The 11,921-nt window shown below is 50.3% G+C and overlaps 1 protein-coding gene across 1 annotated transcript in view; it reads right to left on the reverse strand.

Moving 5' to 3' along the window:
• Window positions 1-154: 154 nt before the first annotated feature.
• Window positions 155-11,921, reverse strand: part of FOXJ2 (forkhead box J2) — a 30,460-nt gene continuing 18,693 nt past the window's right edge. Inside the window, exons 2-9 of the mRNA XM_024214168.3 lie at window positions 10,032-10,387; window positions 9,528-9,602; window positions 7,694-7,762; window positions 7,178-7,318; window positions 6,505-6,703; window positions 2,614-2,934; window positions 947-1,048; window positions 155-396 (exon numbers count right to left, since the gene is read on the reverse strand). Of these exons, the coding sequence (XP_024069936.2) occupies window positions 155-396; window positions 947-1,048; window positions 2,614-2,934; window positions 6,505-6,703; window positions 7,178-7,318; window positions 7,694-7,762; window positions 9,528-9,602; window positions 10,032-10,364 (1,482 nt within the window). The 5' untranslated portion in view covers window positions 10,365-10,387. The remainder of the gene's footprint in view (window positions 397-946; window positions 1,049-2,613; window positions 2,935-6,504; window positions 6,704-7,177; window positions 7,319-7,693; window positions 7,763-9,527; window positions 9,603-10,031; window positions 10,388-11,921) is intronic.

Consider the following 11,921-nt stretch of genomic DNA (forward strand, 5'->3'; position numbering starts at 1 on the left):
ACAAATTAAGCACTGGGTGGGACACAGTCCATATGAAAGACACTGACAAAGACTGAGTGTTTTTAAGCAGCGTAGCACTGGGCAGCGTAGCAGTGCCATGGTGCTTAGCATGGTGACAAGGTGTCCACCACCTCTACACAACTGGGAATCTGCCTCACCCATTTGCACGGCATCCTGGGTCCCCCGCCTGTGTACCTTGGTTCATGGACTGCTCCTGCTTGCCACTATTCAGGGCGCAAGAATCAGAGATTCGGGGGGGCTGCTGAGGGCCCCCCAGGTGAGGGAGCTGACCAGTCTGGGTGAGAAAGTGATTGAGGGAGTCACAGAGGTTGGCAATGTGGTGCTGATCCAGGGTCCAGTTCTTCCGCTCAGCCTGGCGCAGGCTCTCCATCAGCTCTGCAAGGGCAATGGGGGGGGATGAAATCCAGTTACTTCATGCATATTACTCCCTCCCCTTGCCTAATCCCTAACCCTATGGGTACTCCCCCGGGAATCCTCCTTTCCTCACACTCAGGGGCTCACCATTTCCTTTCTCATGGCTGTATCCCCTCATAAAGTCCCTTTCTCCACACTCAGGGCTTCCCCACCCCATGCGCGCCTTTAATCTCCGCTGTGCATTCTCTGGGGACCTCCCTTTTTCTAGTCGCAGCGTGTTATCTCTGACACATGAGTGGGACAAGCAGCAGCAGGGACTGGGAAGCCATCTATCTATCTTCTAGTTGCCCCCATCAACGCTGTATCTGAGGGCCCCAAAATCTTGAATGGATTTCTCCTCCCCACAATCCAGGAGGCAGGGCAATGCTATTATCTCCATTGTACAGATGGGAACTGAGGCCCAGAGAGGCTGAGTGACTTGCCCAAGGTCACACAGGAAGTGTGTGGCAGAGCAGGGAATTGAACCTGGGTCTCCCACTGGGTCAAGCAAGAGGTGGGATCTCCCACTGACCTGAGAATTGGGAGTGTTCAATGCTAGACCAGTTCAGCCGGTTCACCATCTTGAAGCTTTCCTTCAGCGAGTCAATGTTGGAGCACCACTCAGGGGGGAATGCTGGGAAGCCAGGCAGACAAGACAGTTACAAGGGAGTAACACCCCTCTTCTCCCACCAGTACCAGGTTTACAATCGCGTCAGTGGTGCCGGGCCCATCCACAAAAAGGGGCCTTGGCCCAGCCCACTCCACTTGCGCTGCACCCTCAGCTGCTGGCTCCTCTCCACCTCTGGCCACTGCTCACTCCTCTCGGCCTGCCAACCGGCTGAGTGCTCCTCTCCGGCCCCGGTGACTGCCTGCCAGTGACAGGGCAGAGAGGAGCCCTCAGCCTCTCCCTGCCGCTCTGCAGAAGCAGCAGGCTGGGGAAGCCAGCGGCTCCTCCCCCTCTCGCCACTGCAAGGAAACGTCTCCTCCACTGCAGGCACCAGCGCCAGGCAGGCAGGGTCGGGTGGGGCCCCGGCGGACGGGACCGCTCTGTGCTCCCAAGCTTCAGCGGTCCTGCTCCCTAGCACTGTGATGGGAGGGGGGATCCCTGCTCTGCGCTGGCTCAGCAAGGCCAGTGAGTGTGCCCAGGGGGCAGGGCGTGAGGGAGTGGGTCTGTCGGGGAGTGCTGGGCTGTGAGGGGGTGGGGGCGCTGGGCAGTCCGGGAGGCTTGTGTGTTTGGAGTGCTAGGTAGTGGGGGGCTCTGTTGGGGGGGCGCTGGGCAGTGGGGGGAGGTCTGTGTGTGTTGGGGTGCTGGGCATTGGGGGGAGGTCTGTCGCGAGTACTATGTAGTTGTGGTGATGGGGCTGTGGGGAAGGACACTGGGCAGTGGTGGGTGAGGGAGATCTGTGTGTGTTGGGGCACTAGGGAGTGGGGGTTCTGTGTGGGGCAGTGGGCAGTTGTGGTGGGGCTGTGGATGGGGGGGCACTGGCAGGGGTGGTGGTGTGCAGGGTGCTGTGTATTTGTGGTGGGGGGTGGGCATAGGGAGTCAGGGGGTGTTGGGCGGGGGGGCTGTGTGGCGCAGCATGGGCCCGCCCCTGAGGGGAAGGGGTAGGCTGGCAACACAGGGCCGGGCAGGCCAGTGTGCATCTGGTGACTGCTGGTGTGTAAACAGTGCCCTTGCACTGGGATGGGCAGAGCAGGACCACCTCTGCCATTCCATGCCCCATTTCCCTGGGCCAGCCCCTTGCTCCAGGACCAACCTCCCCTCACCATGCTCCATTGTGGCCCACAAATATGTTTGGCGCCGGGCCCACAAAAAGTTAATCCGACCCTGTCTCCCCCCATGTAATACAAAATAAACAGAACCTGGCCCTGTCCATTACTTGCCAAAAGACCCTAAATCTGCACTGGACAGGAAATTCAGCTTCCCTGGTCATTCAGTACTCAACTCCCCCCTCATTTCTGCACCCCATGCCTTGTGGGGCTGGATCCCCCTCTGCTGGAGGCGAAAGGTGAATGCAGTTTCCAAGTTCACTCAGACCTGAGTTTCAGCCTCTCCCCCCTCTTTGTATCTCATCTTCTGTAGTGCATGGGCGCTGCTGTGAGGGAGCTCACCACTGGAGCCCTGGGCACCCTACTGAACCCCAACACTATCCCAGCCCCCTCTGCCCCCAGCAGTTCCCTTCATCGCCTGCAGCTCACCAAAGCCAGCGTTGTTGATTGAAGCCTGTGACTGCTGGTGCTGCTGGTGTTGGTGCTGCTGTTGCTGTGGGTGAGTGTGCGGGTGGTGCTGCTGGTGCTGGTGGTACCCTCCATGCTGCATCGGGGGTGGGTGCATGGACATCACAGGTGGGGGGCCATAGCCATCGCCACCCTGCTGCTTGCCCCCCTGGGGTGGACAGCCCTCTGGGCTTGGGGTGTGGAGTGGGGGAGCAGCCCCCACTGATGAGGGGCCCTGCTGCTGCTGGTACATGTAGTAGTTGTGATTGGAGGGCTGCATGTCGCCAAGGAGAGAAGAGAAACCTGCAGGGAGAGAGTAACAAGAGTTAAGAAATGTGGGTAAGGTGGCTGCCAAGCTCAAACACCTGCCTGTGTGTGACCTCATCCTACTTACCCTAATAATGCACTCAGTCATTAGAGTGCCCTCTAGAGGCTCAAACAGATAGCACATGACCCAGGCCTTTCCATAGTCTAAGTCAGTGGTTCTCAAACTGTTGTACTGGTGACCCCTTTCACATAGCAAGCCTCTGAGTGCGACCCCCCCTTATAAATTAAAAATACTTTTTTATATATTTAACACCATTATAAATGCTGGAGGCAAAGTGGGATTTGGGGTGGAGGTTGACAGCTCATGACCCTCCATGTAATAACCTTGTGACCCCCTGAGGGGTCCTGACCCCCAGTTTGAGAACCCCTGGGCTAAGTAATGGCCACGTTTTTATTTAATGCAGTTTTACCAAAATTGAACTCATTCTCCTGAAATATCACATACGTGTGGTTCTGCTAGAGGAGACTGTGTTGCACAAAGCCGAAGTCAGACAAGACATTTAGATGACGTGAGTGTTGACATGTGAGATTTGGTTCCTTTCCCCCCCCCGAGTTTCCTTTTGTGGGTGTGGTATGGTTTTTGTTGTTGTTGTTGTTGCGTTTGTAGCTCAAAAGCACTTGGGCTAGAAACTTTGCCACTTCTCTAAGGTAAATAACTAGAGGGCTGCACACACTGTTGTTTCTGTCGGCTGAGTGCATTGCACACATCAGAGGCTCCTTGCCTTCCTCTATGCCCTCCATAAACTCCCTGTGTGCCACCCTTCCATCCCCTCTATTTCAGGACTCTGCAACCCTTCCACACCATTCCCCATGCCAGGGGGGTCTGTGTACCCCCATGTCTCCTCCCCCCAATATCACTGTTCCCCATCCCCTCCCCCCATGCTAGGGGCTCTGTATTTCTCCCATGGCCCTCGGTTCTCCCCCACACTAGAGTACCCCATCCCCGCCATGCCAAGAATTCTGTGTGAACCCTCATTTCCCCCCTCCTCCCACACCCTCCAACCCCTTCTCATTTTTTTTCTTTCTGTCTGGGACATGTCATTCAAGGTGTCAACATTTTAAAACTGTATTGGAAAGAAGGGAAGAGCTGAGGTGGGGATATTGTTTTGCAGGAAGGTATTAATAATTGTCATCAATTTGTCCTTTGATCTCTAGACAATTACAGAGGTGGCTGAAACTGCTGGATCTGCTAACCAGATACCAGGGGCTCTATGTGCCTGCCATTTTCTCCTTTTGGTTTTCCAGTCTTCACCAAAATCTACAGGGTTCTGCCCATTAATGCCCAGAACATTCCCTGAAATCTTGCAATTGATCAGATGCAGCATTCAAATCTATTGTGCTACTGACAAACATCCTAACACAGAAATGCCTGTCATCAAGCTGAATGTGAGATATTGCTTTGGTTGGCCAACAAGCAAAAAACCCCCAACCCCATCTCAATTTCTCAGGCTTCTTTAGGACACTGTAAAAGTAGCAATAAAAGGGCACATGCACACTTGGTTTTGCCTTCAGAGATCACCTTTAAGTCACTGTTACGAATGAATAATCTCCAATTTTTTGATCTGGGCTTTCTAATACTACTCTAGCAGCTTTCATCCTAAAGTGCTCTACAGAGTTATATACAAGGGTCACTCTCACACTGCTGAAACGCAGCTGCCTCTGGGGGGAAGGCAGCAACTGTTTAACAGCCACACAAGACAGAAGAAGAGACCAAAACTGCCTTCAACTGAAGCTGTGAAAGGAATTTAGGACAGCACAAATATTTACCAAGCAGTATTTTGGCACGGAGAATGGAGATAACACTCCTAGGCAAGATTTTCAAAACTGGCTGCCAAAAGTTAGGCTATGCCCATAGCTCGCCACCTAAATAGGGGCCTAATTTTCAGAAGAGCTGAGCACTCAGAAACTTCCACTGATTTCAAAAACCTTAACTTGAGTGAAAGGGGAGCTCAGTCTCCCTGGCTGGTTCAACCCTTTGGCTCTCAGCTAAGATTGCTAGGGAGGGATTAGCTAGTTTTGGTGATGATGGGAACAGAATGGAGAACAGCCAGACAAGTCACATGCACCACAATTGTTTTCAGTATCAACAGGACCTGAATTTGAGCAATCTAAATGAGAGGCCCAGTATACCACTGCCAAATCCCCGAGCTATCTGTTCCCTGCAATGGGGCTCCTGAATCGATCATCAAAAGTAGGCTTTGGTTTTACATCTTAACCAACAGCAGCAGCTCTATGAGCACAGCACCCCTAGCGCTGAGGTCAGTGCTGACTCAGAGGGGAAAGCACGCCAGCTGAGTCACCAGCACCACTTCTTGCAGCACCATGAGTTTCCCTTTGGTGTCCAAGTACTGACAAAACCTGACGCTGCTTAGCTTATGAGAGCTGCTGGGCTCCCAACAGTTTAGAGGTTGGACTTTTTGTACAGCACCTGGCACAATGGGGCCTTCCTCTATGACTAGGGCTTGTCGGTGTTAGGATAATACAAATAATAAATCATTATTATTGTTGTCACAGAAGAGCTGTGACCCACTGGAGTCCTTCTGCTTGTAGGTTTGTTTGATCCTGCTAGAGTAGCAGATTTTGACTGCAGTGTGGAAAGACTGACTGACTGAAAGTTGAGTGATTATTGATATATGGTAGGTCCTGGTTTAATAATATTGCCCTACCCATACCAGATTGATGTTTTCAAGGATGTCTCTCTTTAAATATAGGGACAGCAAGCTGAAATTGTTCAAGGTTTTCTGCATCCCCTATTCTTGTCGCAAGTGTGACACTGCCCTCTAGTGGCTGATCCCTGAATCACAGAATCCAGAGGAATTCAAGATGAGACTGGATTAGTAGGTTATATCTTGTCCACTCCACCCTATCCCTTCCTCTACAGTTATTCTCTAGGGCTTTGTCCAGTCCTACTTTTAAGTGACCCAAGTGATGGGAACTTGCACTCCTTCCTTTGAAGAGACCCTTCCACAGCCTAATTTCATCCCACTACTTCTAGTTTATGCCAAATAACTGTCGGTCTCCTGCGATTTACAACCTGACAATACTTGCACCTTTAGATGGTAATTCATGACCTCAGACCTCCACATATTTATCTTTTCAAGCCTTTCTTCACAAGCTGATCCCTCTAGCCCTTTAGGAATTTTTCTTGCTCCTTTTGATTCAACATCAGATATTTTTAAAAATCATTGTTAGTTCTACAGAAAGAGAGAGAAGGGCTGACAGTAGGGTGACCAGATGTCCCGATTTTATAGGGACAGTCCTGATTTTTGGGTCTTTTTCTTATATAGGCTCCTATTACCCCCCCATCCCCATCCCGATTTTTCACACTTGCTGTCTGGTCACCCTAGCTGACAGCCTGAGAAAGGAGAATTTCTGGACTACACAGTGTGTGTGTGCGGGGAGAAGCTAGCATTTGAAAGCAGGGGAACCCTCTTTTCACATGCTGCTAGAAAGAGGAAGTGACTCAGAGATGCCGGGAGGGGCATCACTAGGGGATATCACAGGGTCACACATGCAATGCGCCATGCATCTAGGTCTGATACTCACCGTGCTGGGAAGAGGACGATTTCTCCAGCATGGATTTGTAGAGGTTTCGGAAAGACCAGCTCAGGTCCTGGAAGTTGATCTCAGAGTAGGAGAACTTGAAGTCGTGGTTAGTACTGTAGAGCGGGGGTGGCACATCTGCCCCTTCACGGCCCTGCCCTCCCGCCACAGTGGCTGCCACATCCACGGGCCCTGTGCCCTGCTAAAGACCAGACAATAGTATGGAAAAAAATATCTATATAGATTGTTGGCTTTGTAACTTCAGGAATTTGAGGGGGAAGATAGAGGGTTGCTCCCAGAAAAAGAACACCCAGCAAATCCCATATCACCTGTCTGTCTCCCCCTCAAAATCCTCGCAACTCTCCTACCAGAATGGGGGACTCCATCCTCCTCTCCCTCCCAAGGACATACTAGCTCCAGCCCATCCTCAAGCCACTTCACACCCTAATGGCTTTATCCCTGCCCCGTCTGCTCCTTTCCCCTGTTCCACTTCCTCCCTACTTCCCTGCTGGTCACTGATCTCCCCTCTTCAGCCCCTCTTTTGCCCATTGTTTCCATTCTTCCCTATGGCCCTCCCCATCACTGATTTACTCTTCCATCTCTGCCACCCTGTCCCCCTTTCTCCCTTACCCCATCTCCCACTTCGCCCATCTCTGCCCCCTCCTCTGCCACTCACCTGACTGTAGTTGGCAATGGGTGTGGTGCTCTGCAGTGATAGCTGAGGGGTAGCCTCAGGGGGCAGAGAGGCTTCTGTGCTGACTGGGACAGCCCCCCGTGGGCTCTTACTCGCCTCTTGTTCTGGGGAGTCCTGTGATAACTGTGAGCAGGGGGAGAAAAGAAGAGGAGAGGAAATCAGAAACAGACAGAGAAGGGAAGCTGCAGATGAGAAGCCAGCTCCCACATTGTACACGCTTCTGCCCTAGGAAAGTGAGGTACTGGCTGTAGTGGAAGAACATTCAAGAGGACAAAGCCGCTCTTCAGACAGGACTAGATGGCGCTATTGGGTGACAGCAATGGAAGCCACATGGTGGGGACAAGAGGAGAATTCAGACTCCATGTTCACCTCCCTACAGACACGTCCTGTTCCCCCACCAGGACCCCAAGCTGGCCCTGGAAAGACTCCCTTCTGGAGTAAGAGTGGAGTTCAGCCCGCCCCCAGCCCCATCCGCTCCCGGAAAAGAATCACACTCACATCATCGTCTGGAGGGTGCCGCCTCTTGCGGGAGATATCTGGACAGGAATCTATTGTCCAGTAAGAACCCTGAAAAGAAAACCCAATGGTGAGAGGAACTCCCTGCTGCAGGATGTTACTGAGACCCACCGCGCACAACATCAACTAATATATCAATTGTCAGGGCCATCAATGTCCATGCTACAGCACATGAGCTAATGCCAGCTGGGCATCAGGAAGATGTTCTCCTCCTGTAGTATAGGACTGCACAGTGAAGTACATTGCTATTGTGGGAGTTTCATGCCTTCCTCTGAAACTCCAGGTGCCAGCTACCTTGAGAGACAGGTCAAGAGAAAACAAACGAAGGGTCTGATCCAGCATGGAAGGAGATGGCCTGGCCTAGCACATCCTTTATGCCTGCCCACCCCATCAATGTCCTCTGCCTTTCATGGAATTTCTTTATTAGTAATAAGAGTATAGACCAATTAAGCTATAATGATCCGAGTGGGCAAGATGACCTAAAAGCATGTTTGCTAGGAAATTTCTGAAGACCCAGTTCCAGACTGTGGTTTGGTGCTTGGCTGGCTGGCTCTTGCTCATGGTCTAACTGATAATATATGTGGGGTTGAGAAGGAATCTTCCCCCAGGTCAGATTGGGAGTGACCTTGGGGGTTTTTCACCTTCCTCTGCAGCATGTGGGTACAGGTCACTTGCCAGGATTATCTGGGTATATCTCACTCATTTCAATGCCACTGCAGGGCCATGGGGGTCTTGTGCACCTCAGTCCCTTCTATTCTCTGCCTGTGGTGCACACCGGTTTGGTCTCATTTCGATTGTTGGATTTAGCACGCAGGTGTTAGTGGCCTGTGATACACAGGTGGTCAGACTAGCTGAACTGGAGGCCCCTTCTGGCCTTAAACTCAAGGACTGTTACTAACCTCTGACTGTGATTTAGATTGATCATTACAGAGGCAGGACATGGTGGCCTTAGAAGTGAAGGCCAACCTGCACACTAGCATGCAGTCAGTTAGGGTTTACTGAAACAGGGCATTCTAACTAACTGAGCCTTATGAGTTGTGATCCCCAAAATGATGATTCTGTATTACCTAGATACCTAAGTGATGTCAACTGAGCACCCAGTCCCTTAAAGGTGATCTGCAAAGAAAAAAAGAATCTGGGCTTGGGCCCTTTTCTGAAGCATTATGATATAGAAAAAAGACTCATGATGTTCCTGTCAATATATTTACATTAGTAATATCAGAATATTTTTTTTCTTGGTAGTCTCCCTTGGGAACTCAGAGATGCAGCTTGGGCGTTTCCTCTTTAGCCCTTACTGGAGGTGCAGAGATGCTGAATTTTTAGCAAAGCGAGCTTTTCTTACAACTGTTTTGGGGTATTTGAGTTCAGTGGGTGATAATTGTTTTTAAAACCCGAAGTTATAAAACAGCTTTAAACAAATATCAGTTCTGCTCTTTGGTGCTTGGATTTCATTTCCCCGGTACCCATGATGTAATAATCCTACCAGTTCTTTAGTCACCCATGACGTCTTTCAGGCAGAACAGGTTATACAAGATCTGCATTTCTAATATTTAAAAAAAAGGCAGAAAAAAAAATCTTTGAAAAAAATATTTCAATCTAATTAAAGATCACAAGGCAGGGTGAAAAAAGTGGGCTGAAAGCCATTTTCATTTCTTTGCAGTGTATGTTTCTGGAGTCATCGAATACAGCAGTACATCTCCTTGTTTTAACATATATACTACATATTTCAAAGTTTTAACCACCTAGGCAGAAAGGGCAACACTAGCTTATTCCCTGTGGTTTAAGTGACTCACCCGGGAACACGTCAATTACTTACCTTCCCAGGATCGTCCCTCGGTCGAGGCACCTTTCGAAAACATTTATTCAGAGACAGGTTGTGGCGAATGGAGTTCTGCAGAGGGACGGAGAGAAGTAAATAAATGCTATGTAGGAAGGATAAGGGCTGCAGAGGAAACTGAAGACTGCTGTGTATGCCCAGGATGGGGTGAGAGATCACTCAAGGCCAAAGCTGTCTGTGTACATGCAGGATGGGCCAGGACAGAGGCTAAGGAAAGGAGAGGGAGGGACAGTTCTGGAGGCCAAGGCTTTCTCTGTACGCCCACAGAAGGTACAGTGAGGATGGTATTTGGGCCAGGAAGAGATTGGCAGAGAATACTTTTGTGAAGGGTCATCTGGCTCTGCACTTCCTCCAGCTGGTAACTAGACCTTTGCCTTTACACCTGGCTCTTTTCTTTGCTTAGTGGGAACGTTTTGTATTGAGAAAAGAACGAGCGCTCTCTTAAGGTGGTGGAGACTTTGCTCCAGCCACAGCGTTCCTCACCTTCCATCCGATGCCAGCGTTCTTGTAGTAGGGGAAGTTGTCGCAGATCCAACGGTAGATCTCGCTAAGTGTCATCTTCTTGGCAGGCGACGAGTTGATGGCATAGGTAATCAGAGTGGCATAGCTGTAGCGCGGTTTCCCATCCTGGTGCACTGCAGCCTCATCCTTACTCAGGGTGGCGTTGGGGTCAGTGGGGGAGCCTGGGGGGCATTTCCGGGCAGCCCCTGGGGGCCCCGCCTGCGAGGAACCCCCTAGTTTCTCAATAGTAGCTCGCAGGGTGAGCTGGGGGAGCCAGTCTATGGAAGTGAGACTGCTTTCCAGGTCAGAGGCCATGATGCTGGAAGCCACACTGTCTGCTGGGAAGAGAGGAACAAACAGGACTGCTGAGTATAAGCAAACTGTACCTTGATAATGGAGGGAAAGATGTACTCCCCCACATCAGCATACCTTGCTCACTGGTCACAGCCAGGGAAGGTTGTGTCACTACAGACCTGGGATTGTATCCCTGGGAGGACAATCCTGCTTTCTGATAAGGTTACACAGTTTGTCCTGGAATAGTAACCTAGTCCTGCTCTGTGTATCCCAGTCAGACTCAGGTAAGCTAACTAGGAAAGGAGAGGGATCTATCCCGGGGAGTGGGGCCATTCCACTTGCCCAGGCACGCACACCGTGATAGCATCACCTCAGCAAGCCAAGACTGGTATGGTATCCAGGGGGACCATCCCTCTCACCATCGCCCAGCTGTAGCCTGATAAAGTCACCTCCTCAGCTCAGGAGTGGGATCATAGCTAGGGAGGAATGTCCCTCATGTTGTATCCAAGTCACACCTAAATAAGATCACCTGTATGGGTCAGGACTGGCAATATATTCATTGGGGGTGGGGGGAGGAATTTCTTCCCCATGGCCCGAGGTAATCTCTCCCTACATCATATCACATTGTATCCAACCCAGTGTGTAAGCTCCTTGGGGCAGGGATCGTAAAAAATCCCCCCCCAAGGACACACCTTTCGTGGTATATACACATAATTATATCAACCACATCAAGGAAGGACTGAGACTGGACTGAAAACAGAATCATTATAATTAAGACTTTGCTCTTCTTTAGCCCTTTTTTCCTAAGGATCTCAAAGCATTTGACTGAATTAAGCCTCATGAAATGTAGGTAAGTATTATTATCCCCAAGTTGAAAAATCTGAGGTACATAGAGAAGTGACACGTCCAATGTTACACAATGTTAGGGATGATCTAGATAAATTTAGTTCTGCCATGAGTGCAGGGGACTGGACTAGATGACCTCTCAAGGTCCCTTCCAGTCCTATGATACAGTGAGTCTGTAGTAGGGTAGAGAACCGAACTGGGGTCGAACCGAACTGGGGTCTCTTGAGTCTGATCCTTGCCTTAGTCACAAGACCATACTTCCCCTCATAAAAATAAAGCACCCCTGCCCAGTGAGAGCAGTAATTATACCCAAGCATTCAATTCAAGAGGCCACATTTTTACAATGAAACAATATATTTGGTAACCTGTGTGAAATGGGCAAGTATATCACCATCCAGGTTCTAGGGAGTCAAGGTCATCACTAAAAAACAACATCACAACTGGCACTAATTGGCTGCACCAAGGACTGAATTTCCCTCTCATCCCTGCCAGTGATGGTCCCTTTGAATCTGAGCTGAGATAGTTTGCATGACTGCAGCCTGCACTGTACCTCTTCAGGGGCTGCAAGTTCTGCACCTTTCACCAATATGAAATTCACTTTTAAAGAGATCACTGTATAGAGATGCATGTCAGCACACATAAAGGCAACAGTCGAACACAAACAACACACTCCGGTAACAGATCTCACACACACACACACACACACACACACACACACACACACACACACAC

The sequence above is a fragment of the Terrapene carolina genome, unplaced genomic scaffold, assembly GCF_002925995.2.
Source record: "Terrapene carolina triunguis isolate 2854851 unplaced genomic scaffold, T_m_triunguis-2.0 Scaffold112, whole genome shotgun sequence".
In the NCBI taxonomy this organism is placed as follows: domain Eukaryota; kingdom Metazoa; phylum Chordata; order Testudines; family Emydidae; genus Terrapene; species Terrapene triunguis.